Source organism: Chionomys nivalis, chromosome 8, assembly GCF_950005125.1.
Source record: "Chionomys nivalis chromosome 8, mChiNiv1.1, whole genome shotgun sequence".
In the NCBI taxonomy this organism is placed as follows: Eukaryota; Metazoa; Chordata; class Mammalia; order Rodentia; family Cricetidae; genus Chionomys; species Chionomys nivalis.
This window is the reverse complement of record NC_080093.1, coordinates 30880452-30907514: the sequence shown is the minus strand read 5'-3', so window position 1 is coordinate 30907514 and position 27063 is coordinate 30880452. Positions and strand designations below refer to the sequence as shown.

The 27063-nt window shown below is 38.2% G+C and overlaps 1 protein-coding gene across 8 annotated transcripts in view; it reads right to left on the bottom strand.

Moving 5' to 3' along the window:
• Positions 1–27063, bottom strand: part of Rfx3 (regulatory factor X3) — a 251670-nt gene that overhangs the window by 81261 nt on the left and 143346 nt on the right. For 7 of the 8 annotated variants that reach the window (XM_057777838.1, XM_057777834.1, XM_057777837.1 and 4 more), the window contains one exon: positions 16310–16568. In XM_057777838.1, the coding sequence (XP_057633821.1) occupies positions 16310–16568 (259 nt within the window). Of the gene's footprint in view, positions 1–16309; positions 16569–18846; positions 18970–27063 lie in introns of those variants that run through there. The other variant, XM_057777836.1, reaches the window with a different exon arrangement.

Sequence of the window (27063 nt, the reverse complement as noted above, 5' to 3'; positions counted from 1 at the left end):
GGTTTGTTTCCAGGATAGAAAACGGAGCGTTTGCTGTGATGGAAAACCTTGACTATTAACTGACTGTACTGAGAAGCACCTGGGATAGTCAAGTGCACCTCTAGGGTTTCTGTGAGGCTGTTAACAGAGGAATAGCCAAGGAAGAGACAAACTTGAAATGTAACAGGCATTCCATAGTTTGAGAGTCCAGATATAATAAAAGAGAACGGAGAAGCTTGCACTAACATAGGCAATCTTTCTTTCCTGTTCGCTATAAGGAAGATGGTTCAAACACACTCTCCCACACACGATCAAATACCAACACTCACACAGAAAGGCAGGCACGCCTGCACACCTGACTGTCACTCCAGTGCTGTCAGGACTGGAGATCCGAGGATTACTGGGTTTGCTGCTGCCAGGCTAGCTGCACGCTCAATGAGAAACTGTTTCTAAGGAATAAGGCAAGAGAATGATAGAGCAGGGTACCCAGTGGCATTCTCTAGCCTCTGTGGGAATAAGAGGCACTCACACTTGAAAACACATGTGTGTATATACCATGCATACGAACCAACACAAACCCACACACATACTTACACACCCACATCACCACCATCACCTTCAGCAGCAGCACCAAACAACAATAATGACAACAACAAAACTGAAACACAAAATTAAAAGAAGCTATGCATTTTCCTTTGGAAAATAGGACGCGTGAGCTCATCTAAGAAATTGGACAGACACCACCCATTCTCAGGCTCTAGAGCAGAAATGCTTCAACTCCTTGAAAGGTCTGAGGAGACAACTCCAGTGCCCTTGCTGCACAGGACTTCCTAGGAAAGAAGTTTGGCTTTTATTCAGTCCTCTGGGCATTCTGAAGCTACTATAGCCACAGTACAAGAGACCCAGGCTGGTATCAGACCTTGATGCTCCCACATGAGGCTAGCTTTGCAGGCATACTAAATACAAGAGTTCCAAAGTCATGGAGGATTCTAAACAAATTTCAACCAGACCTGGGAAGTCAGACAAATGTGTAGCAGGGTCAGAATCACTACAGGTAGCTCTTGAGGGGACAAATTATGTGAAGCAATGATGGAGAAGATGAAATGGGGACCCCGAGAGGATGCTATTCTAGGACCAGCCAATGAGTACAGCTAATTTCAAAACAAAACAAAAACACAAAAACAAAAAGGTGGTGACAGCAAGGAGCAAGGTTGTAGGGTCAAGATTACTTGAGTGCTTTCGAGCTTACCTCACCATACAGATACCCAAGATGATGGGTATGGGAGCTACGGGACTTGATGCTTGCCATGCTGGGTTTCAGATTTGTTCGGGTCCTATCCCTATTTTCTGTGCTCTCACTTGTGCAACTGCATGCAGAAAGCAGTACATTTTTTAATTTCAGAGTTCGGTCACACAAAGAGTTTGCCTTTAGCCTCAGAGCCATTAAACTTGGACTTTTGAGCAATCTTAGAACTATTGACTTTGGAGACTTTTGTGGATAGAGTAACTGCATTTCACATTATGAGGCAGCCGTGAGCTTTTGGGGACCAGGGACAGAATGTAATAATTTGATTATAAAATGTCTCCAGAGGTTCAAGTGCTGATTTCTTGGTTGTCAGCTACTGGGCTTATTTTGAAAAGTGGAAATGTGAAGGAATAGAATGTAAAGAAAGAAGGAAAGTGTTCATTCTTGAAGGTGTTAAGTGGCTTTGATTGCCTATTCTTTCTGCTTTCTGGCCATCATGAGGTGATCTTTTTAGCCATAAGCTTCTGGCATCACAGGACCTGGAGACCGCAGGCTCAAACTGTAAGTTATAATAAATCTCCCCTTGTTCTCTATCTCCTTTTCTTTCAAGTGTTTGTCACAGCAACAAAGAATTTGACTTATACAGTCATGAATTAGTAGGAATGACTATGTGGTGGGCTGGAGAGGTGGATGGGGGTGAGCACAGGATTGTGGGGGGGCAGGATGGAGAGGAAAAACAATGAAAGAGAAGTCTTGATAGAGAGAGCCACTATGGGATTAGGGAGAAACCTGGTAGGGAAATTCCCACAAATCAGCAAGGATGACCCCAGCTAAGACTCCTAGCAATAGTGGAGAGCATGGCCTTCCCCTGCAAACAGATCAGTGGATACCCTACCTCTCATCATAGAGCTTTCAGTCAGTAAGTGATGGAACCAGATGGAGAGACCAACAATCAAGCACCAGGTTGAGCTCTGCGAACCCCATCAAAGAGAGGGAGAAGGGAATATACGCACAAGGGACTTAAGATCATGATGGAGAATTCTAGAGACAGCTGAAACAAGCTTGTGGAAACTCAGAAACTCTAGATCAATAGATGTGGAGTCTCCCTGGGGTCAAACTAGGTCCTCCATATGTGGGAGACAGTGGTCAAGTTTGGACTTTCTGTGGAACCTCTGGCAGTGGGACCAGGATCTATCCCTGGTGCATGAGTTAGCTTGTTAGAGCCCATTCCCTATATTGGGATGCCATGTTCAGCCTTAATGCAGGGGGCGGGGGCTTGGTCTTATCCCAACTTAATGTGCCACACTTTGTTGACTCCCCATGGGAGCCCTTACCCATTGGAAGGAGTGGAAGGGGGTGGGGTTGAAGAGGAGGCAAAGGGGGGCAGAAGAGAGAACTGTGGTTGGAATATAAAATAAGAAAAAAATTGACCATGTGACAATAAGTATAACTACATGTGGTTATTTTAGTTCAAGAAAAAAAACAGTGCATGAACATTGTAAGATGGAAAACACATTTAAATATATATCAAATGTGCAAAGGTCATAGACTAGAGCAATAAGTGAATATTCTGTGATTTCTCAGGAATTGGCATTTGACAATTAGAAGAAGTAGGAAGATACAGTATTTTCCATCCAGGAGAAATAATAATAAATTCAACATTGCTCCTACAAAGATTCACTAACACCTTAAGGGAGAACTTGAGGAGGGGTCAGTATTATCTCATGAGAAAGAGAGAGAACTAACAAAGATGCAGCTCAAATCTCAGGCTGAAAACATTTTCAGCACCAAAACTACACTACCTTCCTGGAGTCCTGAATAAGGTGGCGGTCTCCAAGCATGCAGAGCTATGCTACGTCACTTACAACAACAACAACAAATCAATATCCCAAAAGGAACTTCAGAGAAAAGTCCCACCCAGGTCTTGACTGAAAGAAGACCAGAGAAAAGAGGGGTCAATGATGCTTGGATATTAAGAAAAAAACCTGCATTTTTATTCTTTGTTCATACTCAAAAAGAGATCAATAACCCAATCCCTGAAATAGTGCATAGGGTCAATGAAATGGAAGTGAAGTTCCACTGGTACTATTCTCTGCTGTGATTATCACTCTCACTGCCCTCTAACAAAGAAGAATGCCTCTAATGGGATGGCATCTTAGTTTGCTAAGCTGCCTCCATACCTAAGTGCTCTCTCTACTCAGTGGCTGAGGTTAGAGGAGACTGAAACCCCCTGAGAGGATTGGAGGCAAATATTCATTTGCAGAATGAATGGATAGACAGAATGGGGCACTACAAAGCGATTGTGACTCTTATTAAAGAACCTTGCTATTAAGGTTGCAGTTCACCATGTCCAGATAGCTCTCTGAGAGAGGTGCAATATGGAGGACTCCCTTTATAAGCAGGGCCTCTTCTTCTCCACTCACTAACCTTATTTGGAGATTGCCTCTAAGCTCCCATGCCTGACCTTATGTGAAGATGAGCCTGCACAGGGTATCCTGCAAAAGCTGTATGACTCAGCACCTAAGTTCTCATCTTTCCTCTTGCCTGTATGACAATTAGATGCTGTGGCATGACCAATCAGCCCTTCTTGCCTATATCCCTAGGAACCCTTACATACCTTACCCCTGGAACAATAAAATGAGCTGTCTCCCAGAAGCTGACTCCCGGAAGTTCTTTCCACCTTACTCACTGCTTCTGCTCCCTTAGCTTAGCCCTTGTGAGCTGGTAGCCAATGGGTAGCCAACGACCTCCAAGGAAAAGAAGACCCACAACTATGTTATAGAGAATATGAAAAGTCTTCAGTTTCTTCACAAATCTTCAGTAAAATAGGGCTGGAGAGCTGGCCTAGTAGTAAGAGCATAACCTGCTCTTGCAGAAGATTTGAGTTCAGTTACCAGCACTCAAACCAGACAGCTCAGGATCATTCATAACTCTGTTTTCCAGGGATCTGATGCCCTCTTCTGACACTGATGGGAACCATGAACATACATGGTACATCAACTATATGCAAGCAAAATACTATATACATAAAATCAAATAAATGACTCTAAAAATATTCAGGAAAATAAATGCTTCTGGTATAAGTAACTGAGAGACTAGAACACAGTGCTTATTTTAGAGCAACCATAATGCCAAGAAAGTAAGTGTCTACTGGACAACAAAAATAAAAGAGATGGTGTTTTAGATAATTAACACAGGATGCAAAAAAAAGGATCCCTCTGACATGTATTTACATACATATTCATGTACATCCAAGTAAATGTGTTAACATGTTCATGAACAACTGAACAATTATATCACCCCATTTATGATTACTTTCTTTATAAGTCAAGGCATATCCTCTTGACTCTCAGATGGATTTTTCAGCCTTTTTTATTTGATTTTTACAACCATCTCATAAAATAGGATAGGCATATTTTCATATTAGATAGGCATATTTCCATGGAATATGTTTATTTGCCTATAAGAAAACTACGGCTCTCAGGAACCGAGGGACTGTCTTGAGATTGTGTGGGCACTGAATTTGATTTGAATCCAAGAACTTATTACTCTAAATTCAAACTATTTTTCTTTATATTTGTGAATTTATGTTGATTATCAACTTGACAGGATCTAAAAACCAACCGGAAGACAAGCCCTAGGCATGTCTATAGGGGATGATCTCAACCAGGTTAGCCTCTTGGCATGTCTATAGGGAATTATCTAGATCAGGCTAGCCTCTGGGCATGCCTTTGAAGGATCATCTAGATCCTTCAATGGAGGTTGGAGACTCTGTAACCATGAGGAGCACCTCATAGGCTGAGGTAATGGACTGAGTGAAAAGAGAAGGTGGATCTGGAGTGAGTGTGTGCATCTCCATTTGCTTCCTGACTCTGGGTGCAATATGATTAGCTACCTCAAGTTCCTGCCATTATCACTGCCCTGGCATGATGGACTGTGAGTCAAAACGAAGCCCTCCTTCCCAAGCTGCCTTTTAAGCTTCCGAACACTGCAAGAAAAGAGTGATGTGCTGTTTGATGGCAGCTGGAGTAAGAATCCTTGAGATAGAAAGGTGGGCGGAGCTGACTCAGGAGTGAAGAGTGCTTACTGGCTGCTCTTCTAGAGGACCTTGGCTCAATTCCCAGCACCACATGGCAGCTTACAACTGTCTGTAACTCCAGTGTCAGGGAATTTGACACCCTTACACACACATACATGTAGGCAAAACACCAATGCACATAAAATTAGGCAAATTTTAAAAAAAGAGAAAGGGGAATAGGAGATTCCCGGATCATGAGATTTCAGAGGTTGGAAGGACCATATTGGGAACTAGACTAGAAACCATTCAGGTTATGTGTTTAAAAAGAATCTGACTGTATTTTGCTTTAGTAGAGAAACCTTAAGCAGAGATAAATTTAAAATAAAAGGCTAATGTGTTTTGGGTAAGAAATTTTAAGGTAGGATAGAATTCAGTTTGAGGCATGGTAATTATTCAGCATACTTAACCTCTGCTGACAGTGAGAAAGCCATGCGGGGCTAGAGAGATGGCTTAGAATTCAGGAGTAGACTCTGCTATTGAAGACGACATGACTTCAGTTCTTAGAGCCCACAGCAGGCAGCTTTATATCGTAAGTCTAGCTCTGGGAGGATCTGACTTCTCTGGCCTCTGTGGAAACCTGAACTCATGTACATACATACCCACACACAAACCACCTACATACACATAATCAAAAGTAGAAAAAAATAGATCTCAAAAACTAAAGCTACAAGAGGGCAGAGAGGTCTTTTTTAAGTGTGAAGCTTGTCAGGAAGAACTCAAACTGGTTTAAAATTGAGCCAAGGCATGCGATAAAACAAAGAAGCTGTTATGATGAAAAGAAACTAGCCTCCAAGCACTGGGGCAATAGCAGAGGTAACCTGAGGATGAGACCCACCAATCAAAGGCTAGAACTTATGAAAATGCAAATGCAATTGATAAGATCAGGACTAAACTCAGAAGACTCTGAAGGGGCTCCCTGACCAAAGAAAGAGGCTGATACAGCTAGGTTCCAGCCAAAGTCAGCAGCAGAACGCAGCAGCATCTTCTACATGGTAGTGGTTTGCCTGTCATGAAAGATGTAAGGATGAGGGAGCCAACAAGTCTTGTACCATTGTTCCAGATATCTACTGATTGATTACAAAATGTATGGCAGGGTCAGACTCCCTTTAGAGGGGCCCGAAGAGAGCACTAGGTAAAGATGTAAAAGCAGAGCTTAAGGTGTCATGGACAATCAGAAACTGGAGGTGCCAGGACCATGGAATGTCTGCCAGGAGTAGAGGATGCCCAATAGGGTGGCTACGTGTTTAAAGAGAGTAAACGGAAACGAAAACAAGCATGGCTCTGCACATGATATAAGAGCTTTGATTTCAGTCATATGTGTGTCCACACTGGCACAAAGACAGTCATATATGAGGGCATACTGATATGCACTCATGAACACAAATCCTGGGTATCAACGTAAAGGCATGTCTCACAGAAACTTAAAAGTTTTAAATGCCTTGCATGAAGTAGTTAAATCATCATCAGTTTAGGTCAAGTGATTGAGTATTTTCTAAATGTCTATGCTGAGTCTTTTTTTTTCCTCCTTCAAGATCAAGAGGCCTGAGAAATGCACAAAGGACTACCTACCTTTAACCCAGGAAACTGCAGTGCTGACTATAGTATTGCTTTTAAAACTGTAACATTAGGAAAAATGTTAATCAATATTCAATACTGATAAGATATTAAAAAGAAGCCTAACTGAGAGGGATTCAAAATAGGCTGTTGATTTAACTTTTTTTTTTTTAAATAGCCTGAAGCTGTCCAGAACACAACCACACAGTTTTACTTTACACCTTGGTTCAGAAACAATCAAGGGTGACAAAATGACCACTACAGCTAAGCACTTAGAACAAACAGATTTTAGGGTTTACAAACAGTGTAATATATAAAATCTTCCAATTCTATTCATTCATAGTTTTAAATGACTTTAGAGAATTTGTAAAATTTATGAACACATGTTTGGTAGTTTGAACAGATATGGTCCCCACAGACTCACGTCTTTGAATGCCTGGCCCATATGAAGTGGCACTATTAGCAGCTATGGCCTTGTTGAGTAGGTGTGGCCATGTTGGAGGAGGTGTCACTAGAGGCAGGCTCTGAGGTCTCATATAAGCTCAAGCAATGCCCAGTGTGTCAGTTCACTTCTGCTCCCTGGAGATCAAGATGTAGAACTCTCAGCTCTTTCTCCAGAACCACATCTGCTTGCATGCCACCCACCATGATGAAAATGAACTAAATTTCTGAACTGTAAGTTACCCGCAATTAAAATTTTTTCTGTATAAGAGTTGCCATGTCATGATATCTCTTTACAGCAATAAAAACCCTAACCAAGACACATGTTTGACCTGAAAGGTGATATTATTTTATTATTATTACCTGAAATTCTTCTGAAAGTATTTAGGAGAAAAAGAAGAAAATATTTGGATCAGAAATGTATATAAATCAGATGTTTTCTGATAACAGTTGGTGTTTAAATTTAGATGATGGACTGGAACTAAAGCATTGTCTTTGTTCGGCATGATTACTCTGTGAACTTCCAGTTCACCTTCTATGAGGCTGATATATAATCAGTTTATGATGATATGTCCACTAGAGAAGCAAGGGGCTAGAATTACCCTTTAGGACTCTGCTGAGTTAGCATTAAGTGACAGAGTTAAAGATCAAGCTTATATTTGAAAATGGATCTAGCCTTTTCTAGTTTATTCTAAGCGGTAAGAACATCTTCACTATTGTATATAGTCTGTATAATCCCTGCAATAGCAGAGATTACTATAATTTGTTAGGACTAAAAATTCTGGGCCCTTTGCCAGCAATCACTAAGTCAGAAAACTCTGGGAACAGGGCTCAGGGAAGCTCCCTAGAGTACATACTCACATTTGAGGACCGCTTCACTAAATTGCAGTCAAAGGTTGTTTTTCTCCTTTGCCAGAATCAGAGTGTCACTATTACCGAAGCAGCATAAACGGGCAAGTGCTCTATTTAAAGAGAGACTTTGAAGTCTAAGTATTATTTGATTTTTGTGCCTTTCTAAGGCAACTTTGAACTTACATTAGCAAAATTACTAGAAGACAACCAGGATTTTGGTGACTCAAAAATTAATCAAATAAATTTTTTTTTAAAAATTAACATCCTAATTTTAAAATAATATGAGGGTATAAAACTAACCAAAAATACTAAAAATAAATAAATAAAACCTGAGGTGTTAGCTTTAGATTTGAACTCTAGTCTTAAAGGATAAGCTTTCAGTGACAGAGCCAGTTCCATTGACATATTCTAAGGAAACATGCACCAGGTCATTAAATTCACGGTTGATGAGAGCAGCTAATAATAATTCAGAGGTTCATGGAGAGAAACTTGTAGGATTGTTCAGAGGTAGTGCACAGTTTTATACATGTGACCCTACCTTAATTCCAGAACACACACACACGTTTCTGTGAAATGATACAAATATGGAATAAGAGGATAATTCAAACTCAGATACATGAATACAAACACACAACATTCACTCAAGGCAAAATTTTGGGTACAAATAGTTTTAAGTCTGTAATTAAATTTAGACCTCATTTAATTCTCAAAACTTCCAAAAGTCTAATCAAGGAAGACTTTCTAAAACTTGGGATCAAGGTTTAATGTTAATCTTAATACCTCAGAGTCAATCACTTTTTTGTTTGTTTGTTTTAAAAACAAGGTTTCTCTGTAGCTTTGGTGTCTGTCCTAGAACTAGCTCTTGTAGACGGGGCTGGCCTCAAACTCACAGAGATCCGCCTGTCTCTGCCTCAGGAGTGCTGGGATTAAAGGCGTGCACCATCACCACCTGGCTGAGATGATCCCTTTTTAACTGTAAACTCTAACTTTGTTCTGATTATATTTGCTAACACTGCTTACATCTAGGAACTATTAATTCCAGAATTTGAAGCTACCTCACTAAATCTCTTAAATGGTTTCATCTGATTCTCTGTAATTTATCAGATACCACCACATCAACTCAAATTCTGACTTTTTAAATTTCTCTTTCATTTTCATGTTTAGTTGCAATCTCTTGCTTTTTGCATCTTTCCTGTACTTTTGAAAGTATATTAAAAAATCACATTATCTACATGTATCTAGATTTATACATACGTATAATTCTAGCATCCAGGGCTCTGAAGCCTGAGGATCAATAACCTGAGGCCACCTCGGCTATACAATAAATATATTAAGAGAAAAGTGATCTTATCTTTCTTTCTTATAAGACAAATGAAAAACTCATTAAACCTACACCAGAAAGTTTAAAAATGAATGTTTAAAATTATTTCTAATAACCTGCGAATATATAACAAACCTTCTAGCCTATGAAATTTACTGCAGTTATAATTGAACCCAAGCTACAGAAGGAAAATATAACAGAATAAAGGAGCTACTTCTGCGGATGGCAAACACAACTGCAACTATTACACAGCAGATGTAGTCGCACTCCATGTTGTGGAAGCTGAACTCATAAACATGAGCACATGAGAAAATCCCGCTCTCTGCAGAACTGTTAATTATTCACATGTGTGTGTTGTATTTCTCCCCCAAACCAGGAAGACGTATTAAGCTTTATGGGTCTAACATTGACTTAAATGTTGTAAAAAAAAAAACAAAAAACAGTGTGTTTTAATATATCACCAATGTATTTCACACTTTAGCTATCTACCAAATTTTTATGAATGAAATATTAAGTTGGTATTCAACTAGTAAATTTGAAGTTTGATTTGTAAACTGAAGGAATATCAAGACAAAAACAATATAACCAGCCAAGAGGGACACAACTTACTTTACTATTTACCAGTGCTAATAACCTTTTTGATTCAGAGTTTATACAAAATAAAATGTAGCTATTTCTGGAATATTGCAATAGACTTATTTTTGTCTTAAATGCAGCTACAATATGAAATACCTCCCTTCCCAAATAAACTAGTCATTACTGTAACGTCTTTAAAAATTCGGGGAATTCTGTTTCTTTAAGAGACCGGAGACTGTCATTTCATTTGTCTTAACTTCTGGTTTATCCAGATCTCTAGGAGTGGAATGGCCTAAGTCCTAAGTGTAGAATTACTGCCTCTGCCTTATGTGCTGGAGAAGGAAGCTGCTGCTGGGTGGAACGCAGAAGCATGGATGGAGACTACACGCAAGTCAAAGTTCCCTTTAATTAAAAACTAAAACGAGGTCCCAGAGCCTTCAGTCATTTTATGATTTTGTGCTGGAAGCAGAAGATTCCTGGTATTCCATCTGAAAATTTCACTTAAAAGTTCAGTTTGGTCTTAGCAAAAGAGAAATGCTAAGATCACGTGTGCTTCTGCTCATATAAGTACTGCTTTCTTAAACATGCTAGCTGGGACGCTAAATCATTTTAATACAGTAAGAAATCTGACTTATATGCAATTATACATATTCCCAACTTTAAAATTATTTTCTCCCCAGCTTATCATCAGAAGACAAATAAAATTTGATGTTATGTGACTACATTGTTTTATGTAACTATAAAGCTATAGCTCAAAGACCAATAGGTAAGATAGACAAATCAGCTATTTTCAACCTAATTATTTTTCATAAATGTAAGAAAGCCATCGATACACATATATGAAAAAAGTTCTCTATGTCATCGTTAGAGATAAAAAAATTAAAAATTATTTTGTTTCAATTTGTGTGAAAAAATAAACTCTTCTGCTTGTATATTTATGGGAGATTTCTAGAATGAACCCTAAAGACTTAGAAGTAGTGACTGCTTCTGAGAAGACAAAAAGGCCAGGGAGAGAGGCAGACATAGCATGCTTGTTTTTTGACCTATTCAATGTACAATTTAAGAATGGTTGAGTCACCAAAGCTACAGAGAAACCCTGTCTCAAAAAACCAAAAAAAAAAAAAATGGTTGAGTAATTCATATAAAAATTAACAAAATTTGAAATAAAACAAATGGCCATTACTACAACATCCACAAGGGACTAAGAAGGCAAGTGGTTTTCTGCGCAGTTAAAAATACTTACTTGTTTGGAAAGAGCATACGTTACATGGACTCATGAACACTTAAAGCACAGGAAAAAGAAATAAGAACACCTAAAATTCTAAAATGAATCAGATTTCTCTACATTATATAAATTGAGCTAAGTTTTATTCACATCAAATAGTTAAGGTATATTTTACATTAATTAGAAGAGGTATTATAATCAACATATTTTATTTACCCTTTTTGGCAGAATCTAATTTTACTAAAAGCTTTTAAATGTGTATCATTATTATTACATATAGGTCCTAAATTTAATTTTATAGCACAGCCTCAAAATGCCTAATGCAATGTTATTTATTTATTTATTTATGAAGAACAAAAATAACTAAATAAAAAATACAAATAATATTTTGCTTAATAGAGGACTGAGTAAAGGTTCTTAAATCATATTGCCATTTACTGTCAAGGAAAGTATAAGATATTATATGCTGTTGTGAGCACAAAAATTTCACTGCAGTCACAAGTTTTTGCTTTGTATATGAAAATTGTTTCATTTTTAAAGTTCTTAAATTCCATAAATGAGGATGCTATCAAAACAAGCAAACAAACAAACCAAGAATTTCCACTAAAATGAATGAAAGAGAGTGACACAGTCAGAGGCAAGGAGTGTATGAGTCCAGACTCCTGACAGTAACCAACTCCCACACCTTACGGTCTGTGACACAGCAACAATAGATCCCTGACTTCAGTTGAATTAAATCTAAAACACTTATTTACATCACTACTTAGCTAAACTCATATCTAATGGTGATCCAACAAAACTGTTAATATTTCTTAAAATTCTTAGTATCAGCATAAAATGTCGTATGTATGTATTTTTATAATATATATGTACATATAGATATACACATACATAATTTATAAAGATATAGGTTCTTTGTGTTCTTTTTGGGTTGTTTTGTTTTGTTTTTAGTGACAGGGTTTCTCTGTAGCTTTGGAGCCTGTCCTGGAACTAGTTCTTGTAGACCAGGCTGACCTCAAACTTCCAGAGATCGGCCTGCCTCTGCCTTCTGAGTGCTGGGATTAAAGGCATGCGCCACCACCACCCGGCAAGATATGGGTTCTTAATGACCACACGATATAATAGGTAAAACGAACAGTAGTGTTGTCATCAAATAGGAATACTAATAGTTTGCCACATAATATATTCATAATATAAAATTCATTACCTTTATAGCAAGCCAAATATGAAATATTAAATCACCCTAATAAAGCTTTTTTCATCTAAAGTAATAAAGTTAAAGCAAATAACACTTGAAATAAAAATTCTGCAGATAATCCAGATGACTTCAGTAGAGCAAAGATGATTCCGATAAGATGTTTTAGGCTAGGCATCAAAGTATTCCAGGAGATGATCTTTGATTTTTCTCCACTGGGGTTTTTATGTAAAATCACCAACCTTCTTCCATAGCATGCCATAAGAGGCTGTTTGCACATTAAGCTTCTGAGGACACGGTGTTCTTCCTAACAATTCTGAGTGCAAATATTTCTGTACAGACACAAGTGAACTGCGTAAGAGCACATCTGAGGACGGAGGTAGGATACTCCCAGCCTGGAAGTGAGTTATGGTGCTCAGCTGTCTTCCCAAGGACCTTAATCAGTTTCCTATCAACTGAATGAGGTGAGCTGGTGGTGCCACAGCACTTCAAGCTCTGCTCATCAGCAATGCCAGGCTGACTAGGGCTGCCTCTTGTTTTTCATAAATGTTCATCAGATACCAGATGTCCCTTATTTAAGATACAATCTATCAGAACACTTGTGTACTTTCTTTTAACAAAAGAAGTGAGGTATGTGTGGGCGTGTATATGTGTGCATATCCACATATGGAGGTAAGAGGGCAACTTCTGAGAGTCAATTTTCTCTTTCACCATGTGAGTCTTGGGGAATGCATGCAGGTTATCAGGCTTGGTGGATGTACCTTTACCTGCTGAGATATTGCATGCCAGAATGCTTTTATTGTCTCTAGATTATTTATAAAACCTAACACAACATAAACATGCTTGAAAATAGTTAATATACTACATCTTTGGGGGAAGAATGGCAAGCAAATAGTGTGTACACGTACTGTAATTTTATCCCAAGCATTTTCTGTGAGGTTGGTTGAATCCACAGGAGATCTGCAGATGTAGAGAGGTGTCTCTCCTTTCTGCGCTCAGGCATTTTGGCTAAGACACCAGCAATTTCTATAGTCGATTATATTAGCTATGCTACATGTTAGAGGCACAACAAGACCAGTCAGAGAAACTGAACTTAAATGGCATATAGCATATGGCCTAGTGTGGAAAGGCATGCTGCCAGACACTGTACTCACAGACATGCCTACGGTTCTACGGGAACTGAAAAAGACACATGGCAGCAAGAAGCACCTACTAGAAGCATGCCGATTTCCAGTCATCAAAACAATGAAGAAATGTATTGATTTTCAGGATTTGGCAAGAGAAGAATAGTATGAAAAGTTCCAGGGGGTAAATAACACTTAATTTCGCTAATTTGATATAATAAATAAAACTGAAAAGTGATAAAAAAAAAACCACACACTGTGATTTGAACTAATATGTTCAGCATTATTGAGGTGAGATGTAAATTAAATATATAGCTTATTAATGCATTTCAAGAAACCTAGTAAACACTGACAGATATATACAGATAGGTTTAGATAACTCGTAACTATCTTATGCTTTCAGTGAGGGCCTGCATACATAAAATTTCTCGGTAAACTTTTAATGTTTTAGGTTAAAAAGGAAGTATTGATGTAAAAAGAAAGCAACCCTAACTGGAAACACATCAGACTCATAACTCCCCAGAAATGGATATTGAGTGCAAATTTATACCTATATTTATTTATACCTATAATAAATTGCTATTTTAAAAATAGTTCCAACCATTCTTACTTGCTATAACTCAGTTATTTTATGGGTCCATTTGATAAACTGAAATAATAATAAATGATTTCAAAGTTGTATAGTGGAAGAACTAGGAGTAATGTCATCTTGCATATTCTGTATACAAAAACAAAGGCATCCACTGGTTAAAAAAATATAAAATTAATCCTTTTAATGCCTTTAAATATATACTTAAATGACATGAAATATAATGTTTAGTTAATTTAGCAACAGAACTTGCAAATTAAGTAAACATTAATCAAGTTGTTATTGGGGATATTTGGTTAGTTAGAATTGTGAAGGCAAATGGGAATGGCCACAAGAGATGAAGTAGGAAAGGATGAGGTCAGAAGGAAGGCATGTCAGCATGAGAGAGTAGATGAAGTGAAAATGAGACAGCTCACAGAGCATTGAGAAATCATTGCCTGCCACTGGAAATGACATTTGACGTGTATCGCAATAGGCATCTATAAACTACCGATACCATTTTCCTTTTGTGATAAATATAAACTTACTGTTTTTCTTATGCTATTTCATAATTTTTGTAATTGTCATGATTTTAAATAAGAAAATTACTTAGTATAGCACTTTGTTTTACTGATAGAGTAACAAGGCTAGAGAGGATATAGCTGATTAGTGGTAACTTCTTTATTTTGTAGTCTGTATAAACACGTGTATGATTGGAAAATTTAGAAGTATAAGATTATTAAAAGCAAGAGCCAATACATATAAAAAAGCACCTCAAAAGTATGTACAAAAATGTAAAAAAAATCTACTCAGAACAGCTTTTCTGGTATTAAAGAACACTGAAGTCAATAAAAATAGAGGGTTCTAAAATTTGATGAGGGAAAGGTCAATAATAACGATGAAGGTGTGAACAAATCAGTACAACAAATACACAAGAGTAACACAAAGTACATAGAACATCCAGAAGAAAACCCATAAGGTGAAAACTAGAGGCCTCATACTGCTATTGTTTTCTCCCTAGTTCACTACTTCTTCATTTCACTTCAAGAACAAAATACACGGTAACCAAATGGGAAAAGTATACACTTAATTCAAAACCCTATCACTACACTCTCCACCTTTTTGTAGGGTTAGGGGTAGAACTCAGGACTCTGAACACACAGAACACTGTCACGATGCTACTGAAGTACAAACCTAGCCCACAACCACTATTTCATATGAATCAAGGAAGAAGTCAATTCCATTGCTATTTTGTCTTAGGTGATCATTCTCCCTTTTATACATAGTTGACCTTACAACTTGATGATATCAAATGGTATATAACTTCCGATATTCCTGAAACCACTTCAGCAAATTAATACTCTCATACTGGCAAGCCATCCTTCCCTGTCAGAATGCATATTTAAATGTAAATGTTTGAGAAGTGCTATATGAAGATGTGTCTTCACCCATCATTTGGTCACAGCACCAACACAAGTGTCTTACATATGAATCACTTGTCACCAGGGCTTCCCAGAGCTTTCTTTGGTAGATGCAATGTGACTCTGGCAAATGAAATACATCACAGAGCAACACATCTCCTGACAGGGCCACACAACATAGCACAGTCTAGTCTCAAACTCACAATCCTCCCCCCGCCTCTCATGAACCAAGAAAACAGGCATGTATCCACATAATTTTTTTAAAAAAAATTAAATACTAGTATCAACATAAATTTGATAAAACAAGTACATGTGACTTTCTATTGTAAAATCAAACCATTTTTTTAAATGTATAAACAAACTATATTACAGCTTATATAATTCAGTCTGGCCTTGAATTCACAACGTTCCTTCTGTCTCAATCTCTGTACTAAGATTCCAGGCATGAGCCCAAAAATATAGCAAAGTCAGTGTTTACATTAGGGAAATTCATTTCTCTATATCTAGCTTTCTATTACTGATAAAGACTCTCTAATTACTGAATTAGGGCATACATGCCAGTAACGTTCTTCATAATGCTACCTGTTACATTCTGTAAGGTGGCAGGATATGAAAACTGCATAATACAATTTGCCCTACTCAAGTCTGTGTGGTTTGCTTCCCTCCATAGAGGAAAACAGTACAATACAAGTCACAGAAGCTAACAGAAATAAAATGAGAAACACTTACTGTCGCTGGGGAGGCCCGAGTTGTGTGTGTCACTGAGTGACCAGAATTCTCCATTGAATTGCCAATCAGATAGGTTCCTCCGGAGCTGCTGATGAGCTGTCCTCCTGTGACGCCCATCTGAATACCACCAGTACCCACCATACTGTGGGAGGACACCACGGTTGTCACCTGTGCTGAACTTCCTTGAGTATCAAAGTAATTTCCTCCAGTGTTTTGGCTGTACATCTGTGTTTCTGTATAGGGATAAGTTGTTGTTCGGCTTTAGAAGGAAAAGAAAAACAAAGAAATTTACTAGCTTGTTTATATCAAGATCTCTCTTTCTCTCTCTCTTTCCCTCTCCCTCTCTCTCTCTCTGGTTTTTCTTGTTTTTCGAGACAGGGTATCTCTGTGTAACAGCTCTAGCTGTCCTGGAACTAACTCCTGTAGATCAGGCTTGCCTTGAACTCACAGAGATCCACCTGCCTCTGTCTCCCAAGTGCTGGGATTAAAGGCATGCCCAGAAAGATTGTTTTAATACAAATATTTAAAAACACATTATTAATGTCTCGCCTGTGAAACCAGGTACCTTCTGTATTCTTCTATGAAATACTATTCCCACCAATAAATGGATTGAGTTCCTCTCCCAGAACCTTAACTTATTTCTGTACTGTTGTATATCTACCCTGCATAGGATCTTATCTCCAACCCATCAACAGGTCAGCATGCTGCAGGAAATCTGTTCACAAATTCTTCCCTTGCATGCAAGCTCATATATGAGCTACTGTTAGGAAGACTGAGATCTGCCACGATTGGGACCTGACCAGTCAGTCTCTCATGCCACTTCCCGTCCATGGAAAACTAGTGACTACCCTTTATGTATGAAGAAGTTTCTGTGGGTTCCTTCCGTAACACCAAAGAGGTCTTGGGCTAAGACACTACTCGTGTCTTTGCAGGAGCTCTCCCCTTCGTTAGTGACTGTGCCAGCTCTTCACGTCCTCACTTTCCACCTCTCCAAAAGTCTGGTCAAGCTTCTGCCCTTCGCCTTTCAGTGAAGTGGCTTTAATAAGGTCACTTGTGATCAAATGCAAATACCAGGCTAAAAGGCTCCTCCAGCCCGCGTCTCTTTTTGACCTCTCTGCAGAATGAGGCTGCTGACCACTCCATGTTGCCCTTTTCTTCTCTGTCTGTTCTGATTAAGTTTATCTGATTTGTCATTTTCAGTTGATGACATCTCACATTATAGGATGCCTTTAAGCTTTTTTAAATTTTTTTTATGTGTAAAAGCTCACAAGAAGTTATAAGGCTACAGAAATAATAAAAACGTACAGTGACAAACACTTCACTTGCTTATGCCTTTAAAATTTCAAACGATAAACTAACATTTCCAGGGCTTGCTGTTCTCTAACTCCACCCCCACATGTGGCCAAGCCTGGCACCTGGGTATCAACTAGGCTGGTGCTTTACTTTCTGTGGTATTTCATTTCCACGCTTTATATTCACTGTTATCCCTAAACCCCCTTTGCTAATCACCATGTTTCTGGCATGGTTGATATGCCAAGGTTGTTGCGGTTTCTGCTTTTCTTGTTACTTTAACTTAGACCACAGGCATTCACCATGTACTGCATGATACATGTATATTCAGGGTAAGCTATCACAGAGCTGGGATACTATTCTTTTTATTTTCTAGCTCTAATTTAAGAATTTTAACATCTGAATTTCTAATAGCCAACACTTATTTCTAAATACCTACACAACTCATTGAACCTGGAGATACTGTGTTGGTGCCAATATGGAGCCTGGATCTCTCTATTCTATCTTTGCTGTGGTAAGGCACTCTGAAGACTACTAAAGGAGAAATGTAAACACCAGTCCAGTCACAAACCCTGTCTCCTACAATTTTTCCTGCATGCCACACATGCTAGGGCAATGGAGGCATAGAACTTGTCAGAGTAGCCAACCAATGCCTTATTTTATGTAAGGCCCACTTCATAAGACTGAACTTGCCAGTGCTCGGTGTACAAGAACCAGAGGCTAGATAGCCCAGAGACCTAGAGTAAAAGCAAACACTACGGATCTAAAAAAAAAAAAAAAAAAGATCAATAAAATGACTTGCTATACTCATAAATCAGTGTCTTTCATCATCATCAGAGAAGCTTCCTCCTGTAGCAGATGGGAAGAGATGCAGAGATCCATAGCTAGACATTAGGCAAAGAGAGAGAGAGAGAGAGAGAGAGAGAGAGAGAGAGAGAGAGACTGTCTTTGTAACATGCAGCTCTAAATAGGATGTCTCCATCAAATCTCTCGCCTCAGAGCTCAAGGAATCCCACTAAAGAGGAGGGGGAAGAGTATAAGAGCCAGAGGGCATGGAGGACAGCAGCAGAACAAGGCCCTCTAAATCAACTGAGCAAGGCTCATATGAACTCACAGAGGCTGAAGCAGTAAGCTCAGGGCCATTGTGGGTCTACATCAGGTCCTTTGCATATATATTATATCTTTCAGCTTAGTATTTTATATGGTACTCCTGAGTGTGTGAACAAGTGGGTCTCTGATTCTTGTACCTGCTCTCAGGGATCTTTTCCTTCTGTTGAGTTGCCTTGTTCAGCCTTGATGTGATGACTTTTGCTTTATCTTAATATATTTTATTTTGCCATGTCTGTTATCTCTGACAAGTCTGTTCTTTTCTAAAGGGAGACAGAAAGGGAGTAGATCCAGAGGGGAAGGGAAGTGGTAAGAAACTGGAAGGAGTAGAGGAAGGGGAACCTGTAATCAGCATATATTCTATGAGAGAATAATCTATTTTCAATCAAAGGAAAAATGAAGAAAAAAGGAATGGTATGCTACATGGGCAGCTTCAGAGGTTCTTATTCTTCTATACCCTTCACCTGGGCAGAGAACCACACTTTCACCTCCAGTTTTTGAAATTAAAGCTAATGCTTCTCTTATATTGATCCAAGCCAGTTAAGTCTAAGAACTGTCTTCTAAATAAAATGTGAAACTCTACAGTTCTCATTTCCGTTCTCATAATCTTTAATTCACAATGTTATTTATTATAGTTGCACTCTGATGGGTTTTCTTTCTTCAAACCTGGCTCTCTTCCAATTTGCCTTTAATTTTTCTGCTATGGGAATTTTTATAAGATACAAGTGTGGAAAAAATTTTGCTTAAAAAAATTCTTGTTATGATCCCTGCTTTCAGAATTCTCCTTTTCCTTCAAAAATGCTCAAAACCTTATAGGAAGAACCAGGGCTGGTTTGTACATAATCTCAGGACTTGGGTATGGTCACATTCTTAAAAGCTTTCTTCAGTAATAACACATTGGACATTTTGTACATCAGTTTTCTCTAGGAGATACCACTTTCTCCACCCTTCTTGCTTTACTTGGAAAGCTTTCTTATTCCCCCTGTCTCTCTTCCTTTGTCCTAACCTTTAGCAGTTCATCTTAAGCTCTTCCTCTCAGATTGATTTCATGTGTCTGTCCTTACCACAGGCACTCCTCACAGGCCTTTCAGCAGTTCTATCAATGTAGACATTATTACTAGAGCTTAAAAGAAACATATCAAGGGACCGGAATCATTCCATCTTCCAGATGTGCCTTCTTCATGCAATTCTCAATAGACATCAGTAATATACATGCACTGCAAATAAAACTATGAAATCCACAGAACCCTCACGCAGGCAATGAAAATAGGCAGTGGAAAGCAAGTTACTTCAGTTTTCATTTTTTCTTCTAGTTGGAAAGGATTCATGAGCTAGAAAATAAGCACAGGCAAGAGAAGGGGGCAGGCACTGGAGATCAAGCTAAAGCCACAGAGCATCATACTTGGAACTGTACAGTTGGCTTAGCTGTTTCATAGACGCACTGTGGCTAAGACTGTAAGAAGGGACACAGTTAGGAAAGGCAGGATGTGGATTGTCTGAACTTGATTTTGACAAAAAACTCATATATTTAAATAGAAAATGGAGGAGACTTTCTCAAATGCTGGGTTGATACGAGAATTAGGCCATGAGAGCCTTGCACGGCTTCTAATCTTTGGGAAGCAAGCATTACTTTGATGGTATCCCTGGAGCCCTAGCCAAACCAAGTCATACACAAGTGATGCTTAAGCTCCTGAATCAATATCAAGAATGTATAATTATTATTATTACTACTACTACTAATAGTAGTAGTAGAAGCAGCAGCAGCAGTAGTATTTGGTCTGTACAGTTATGGTATTCATGAGACCATGCATGTCTCACAATGTAGTCCAGGATAGACCGGACTCAGGAACCTCCTATATCAGCCTCCCACCTGCCAGACAGGCATGTGCTACCATACCCAGCTTTGAAGAATGTTTTTTTTTTTAAAAAAAAAAAAACCAAAACAAAAACAAAAGACACCACCAAGAGAAAAGCAAAGAGTTCTTGTCACTATAAACACTGAGTGCATCCTTCATTTCTTGTTTCAGTACTATTTCCCCAGAAATCTCCTGAACATTCTGGAAATAGCAAACTTTCTAGGCAGTTTTATGCATATTTAAAAAGGTGCTCTGTGTTCATTTTGTTTGCTTCACACAAACTGCCAAAGGCTAAGAATCATGAAATTATTTGTCATATTATTTCTACAGCCAAAGCAAAACCTTGCTATTATTCTCCATACACATGAGTAACGGATATGGTTGTGGGAATATGTACATATCTGCTGGCAGAAGCTTCTTCAGAGCTGAGGACTCTCACCCATTTAATTCAGCTAGTTAATGCTATCTGCATCCATCACGCCTTGGTGTGCATGCCGTGGCTAGTATAACCCTGACTATTCTCTCCTTTTCTTTTTTCATCAGAAAGACTGAGATAATCGAGCTAAACTTTAACCATAACCCTGAATACTCTCTCCTTACTTATCCATCACGATGACTGGGCCAGTGGAGCTCAACTCTAACCACTTTGTGTCCTACTTTGAGCATCTAGTGCCTCGTGTATACGGCCATACACACAATTTCTCTCATTATGTGTTTTCCATTTTATCAAGGTGTTTGGATATCACATCAATAATAAGCTTGACATTATAAAATCCAACAAGGTTATGGAAGGAATAAATTAAAGAAATAAAATAGTTTGCAAATTTTATACCATAAATCACATTATAAATATATAGTAACATGAGAATGTATTGCATTACAGTATCTGATGCTGTAGACTCAGTAAAGGTAGGCTTTCCTGCACATTCTAATTCTACCTAAATAATGCATTCATTTTCCTTAAATATTTATAAAATATATCATATAAATATAAAGAATTAGACTAATTTAATAAAAACCATAAAGGCATTCATGGGAATAATAATGAACTATTTAATAATTAGCCATTAAAATTACAAGTTTCTTTTCTTTCTATAAGAACTATGCAAATATTTCATATAAAATATTAAAAAAAAAACCAGAAAGCCTGGCACTGGTGGCACATGCCTTTAATCCTAGTACTTGGGAGGCTGACGTTAGGTGGATCTCTGTGAGTTCAAGGCTAGCCTGATCTACAGAGTAAGTTCCAGGACAGACTCCAAAGCTACAGAGAAATACTGTCTCAAAAAAAAAGAAGGAAGGAAGGAAGGGAGGGAGGGAGGGAGGGAGGGAGGGAGGGAGGGAGGGAGGGAGGGAGGAAGGAAGGAAGGAAGGAAGGAAGGAAGGAAGGAAGGAAGGAAGGAAGGAAGGAAGGAAGGAAGGAAAGAAACCGGCTCCCCCACACACACCAGGAACTGGCATTTTCCTCCTCTAAACTCCAAATAAGGCACAATCAAAAGGCTACATTTCACTGAACAGCACTGCATGCTGGAGGTAAGAAAATGTGGATTCTACCTATCTGAGCTGCAGTTTATTTGTCTGTAAAAGGAATAGGGATAAATGTTCTCTATCTTACCACCTCTGACATTCTAGGAAGCTACATTTGAATGTCTTTCATCTTTGAAGAGACAGGAATTTTTTATGTAGCTAACATTAGAAGCCTTTCTTTAATTAGAAAGAAACAACCAAGCTCCTTTCCCAGATGGTCAACTTTCTCTCCAAGGTCTCCTATGGAACCAGCTATGCTGGGTGAGCTGTAAGTGGGAAGCGGATTTGACACCCACTCCTGTGCATCAGCTGAAGGCCACTAAAGACAGCATCCTCACTCCTTAGTCACGGTGAGTCTACAGAATCATTTTTTTTTTCCTAAGGAAAGAGGATTTTAAAGATAATAAGAAAACATAATTTCACCTGCAAATTCTGAAACTTAGCTGTGTCACTTGAGGGGGAAAAGAATAACCTGAAGAGGTTTCTTATTAATCATCTGAAGTATATGGGAGAGGGAAGTGGAGGCCTTCAGAAAATGTACTAACCACAGGATTTTCAAGAGGGAACTTTTAGAAAATTGAGTCCCAATTCTGTTCACATGCTTATGGATTTTGAATAAATTACAAATGTCAAAAGTGTCACCTCCCAAAGTGTAGTGTGTAAAAGTTTTTGAAATACTTAGTTTCTTTCCTAAATTGTGACTTTCTTTTGTCCTAAATACAGGACTTTTAAAAAAACTTTTTAAAACCTCAAAAGCTCTATTAGGAACTGGGATCCTCTCCATCTATGTAACCACAGTATGCTTTTAAGGGACTCACATTTTGTGAAACATGGTTTGGGAGATTTCACACTTGAGATGATGATAAATGTACCTTCAAACAAAAAGAGCTGAGAAGGCGCGAATCCACATACTGCACAGATATGAACACACAGACACCTCCGCGTCCTAAAAGCTGATCACCTCTAAACAGCAGATGTTCCACTAAACGGCTTACACAGAAAACCCCCTGTAAAACAGATGTCTTAACTTTGACACAGGATAGGTTATATCATTCTTTTCTCTCTGATGAATAGAGTGTAGGAATGAGCTGGAGGGCTAAAAGTCAGGAGATGTGATGAAGAAAAATAACTATTTTTAAAAACCTGATTATGAAAACCAAGAGATTGTGGATGCAACGGACTCTCCTTTGGTATGTGACATTCCTCAGTTAGTTCAACCATGGTAGCACAGATGACTAGAAAATGAAATTGTACAAACAGAGATAACTAGGACCTAAATTTTGCAAAATGTCTTTGGGAGAACCACTGCAAGGAAATAAACAAATTATGCAACTTAGGTACCTAAAGAACAAGGATAAAACGAGCAGGAGAGGAATGAACTGCGTTACCCTTTCCCTTGAGTAAAAAGTGATTCTGTGCCAACACCCAGCACTGCAAAGTAGTCTCAATTGTTCAACTGAATTACAGGCCTACTTACTAAACCACACCGCTAAGCCTGTTATGCTAGCAGTAATTGTCAATATTCGCAGCGAGAACTAGGTAAACACTTTAGTTTCAGAAATGATGATGATTACACATTCTCATGAGTGATTACTCGCATCTGTGAGTTCTGTCATCACTTCTTGAGTGAGACCCCGTGCTTATGTCTACACGACACAGAAATGCTGGTAACACGGGCACAGAGAATCAGAAGTATTGAGCATGTGAGGGTTGTAGGGTCATGTACTGGGTGCTTGAAAGTTCATGACAATGATCAGAGTCCCTCTCCCCTAGGACGATCATTAGCAAAATGTGGTTGTTATCACACAGAAGTGGGACTCTGGGGTCTAAGTCAGAGATCAAATACTAGCTGCCTATTGATTCTGTGTGAGACAACAGAAGAATAGATATTTTCTTTTCTAACATATATGGAAATCTTCTGAACACAAAGAGAGAATACACGTATTCTCAGATGGGCATTTGACACACAAACTGTATGCAGTCTAATGGCAACAGTGTAAAAGCACAAAACAGATTCTAACAGCTTATGCTGAAAAAGTAATTATTTTGATGCCTGAGAAAAAATATTCATAGTCATCTAATCACTACAATCCTGAATATAATTCATAGCAACATAATGATATTTCCTTATTAAGTACAGAAGTGATACTTTAGAACTTCTATTCAAAGTGTATATTTGCCAGTGACAAGGGATCTTAGACGCATGTCTTATCTATCATGACCAAAAGTGCTCATTGTCACAATACTCGGAACTGAAGATGCAATCTATGCCCACACAGTCCAGATCAAAGCTAATTGGACTTTGTAGCAAGTGAACTCATGACCTAGACCTCATTAGCTATGATCTAATCAACCGTGCTAGTGGCCACAGAAAGTAAGTGTTGGCACTAGACAGTTCCTGGGGAATCATTTCTGCACTTATACAGGTCCCACAATTTTAAAGAATCAACTTCAGAGATACTGTTTTTCTAAGGCTCTACAAGTACATAAAACCATGAACTCATATTTATTATGTGGGATAGTTACATATATAAAAGAAAGAGCTAAGGGCCAAGGTGGTTTAGCAGGCACAGGCTTATAACTTCATGCTTGATAACTTTAGTTCAATTCTTAGACTTACACGGTAGAAGGAAAACTATACTCCCACAAGTTGTCTTTTTAAAAAAAAAAAATTCCACATACACACTGTGGCAAACTCACACTCATGATGGAGGAGTTAATTTCATTGGTTAAATAAAGAAACTGCCTTAGCCCTTTAATAGGACAGAAAATTAGGTAGGCAGAGTAGACAGAACAGAATGCTGGGAGAAAGAAGCCGAGTCAGTGAGTAGCATGATTCTCCCACTCCAGACAGACGCAGGTTAAGATCTTTCCTGGTAAGCCAGCTCGTGGTGCTACACAGAATATTAGAAATGGGTTAGATCAATATGTAAGAGCTAGCCAATAAGAGGCTGAGCTAATGGGCCAGGCAGTGATTAAAAGAATACAGTTTCCGTGTAATTATTTCGGGTAAAGCTAGCCGGGTGGCGGTGGGAAGCAGCCCCGCCGCTCCTAATACTACACACTCATATAAACAAACAATGTAAAAGTCCAGTTGAAATGTTAAAAATTGGTTTAAAAAATTCAACATTAAATTAAAATTTAACTAAGAATTAAATTAAAAGTTAAAAATTATCCAAAAGACAATGTGAAGAAGAATTGAGGACAGAGAAATGCAAACAAAGCACAACATTTAAGAGCAATAATTAATGTTTATAACAATTTCTCAGCTGAGTCACAAAGCACTTCTGAGAAGCTATCTCCATTTCAAGCTCAAAGTCACATCCTCCTGAGTAGTGAAGCTGATAGGCCTGCACTATACCTTAAAGCAGGACCAATGAGGAACCACTCTGGCAGACCCCCTTAACATCCATCTCAAGTGCCCTTTTTCTTGGCCACCTAGCTTCCACCATACAGACCTGAAGGATACAAACCCCGTTATTCTCAGTCTCTATAGCTAGCTATCACTAGCTATCAGGGACAATGACAACTAACAACTAAGTGGCCTCTAGCAGCACCCACAACCTCTCAACTACACAAAAATAGAAAGCAAAGACTCGAAGATAGTTAAAATTTCAAAGACAGAATTTAGATTCTCTCTCTCTCTCTCTCTCTCTCTCTCTCTCTCTCTCTCTCTTAAAAGATCAGTGGCCATAAAGATCACTTAATTGAGCAGATGATCAAAATATGGAATCCCATTCAGGACCTAGACAAGAAAGTAACTGCAGTGAATGAAATGGTTAGGAACTTGGAGTACAAATTTTAAAACATGGCTAAAAATCTCAACCAAGAAATTGAGACACTGAGGAGGAAACAAACAGAAACAAGGAAATGTAAGCCAATCAAATTGGAAAATTACAAAAGAATGTTTCATGACTAAGTATAAGGATGAGTTTCAAAGAAAAAGACAAAGTCAAGACAATGATACATTAAGACAACGTATTTTTAAATGTTAATAGGATGATCAAAGCATATGAAATGTCTAACTACATTAAAAAGACTCAATAATCTATGAATTAGAAGGAATTGAAAGGAAGTCAAATGGTGTCGACAATTAATTCATTGAAATGACAGCAAATAATTTCCTAAACCTGGAAACTGCTATGGACAAATATTCCATTCTCAGTTATAGGCACATATTTCTGAGCAAGGCTCTAAAAGCATTCAGTAAAACCCTAAGAACTGATAAATGGGATCTGAATAGGACTCTAATAACAAAGGAAACAATTCTAAGAGCTGATAAAATCAACTACATGAAATTAAAAAGGTTTGGGAAGCCAAGAAACTGTCAGCAGAGCGAACAGACAGCCTACAGATTGGTAGAAAATTCTGTCAGTTATACTTCAGAAGGGGTATTATTACCTAGGATATATAAAGAACTGCAAAAATTAAATACACACATATGTGTGCAATCAATCAATATATAATCTAATGAACCAAATACTCATTTCCAAGAAGAAAAAAATTGACAACAAATATTTTTTCATATGTTTCAATATAATCAAGCAACAGAGAAATGTAAATCAAAGCTACACTGAGAGTCCCTCTCCTACCAGTCAGTATGGTTATCACTGAAAGAGCAAAATATATCAAATATGATCAAGAGTATGAGAGAATAACCTTAATTCACTGCTAGTACAAGGTACCCTGACTCAGATACTATGGAAATAAGTGCTGAATTTTATAAAAAAAAAATCTAAAACTACCATGAGATATAGCTATTCCACACCACAGCATACAATCGAAGAAAGAACTCTATATACTACCTCAGTGAGACATGCACACCAATCTTATCAATTTTTTGGCAAATTATTAAAATATAAACAATGGTAAATATATACAATGGCATTTTATTCAGCCATAAAGAATAGCAAGTTACAAAACCTACAGAAAAAGATAGATGAATTTGTAAGCATATCAGATAAGGTAACCCAA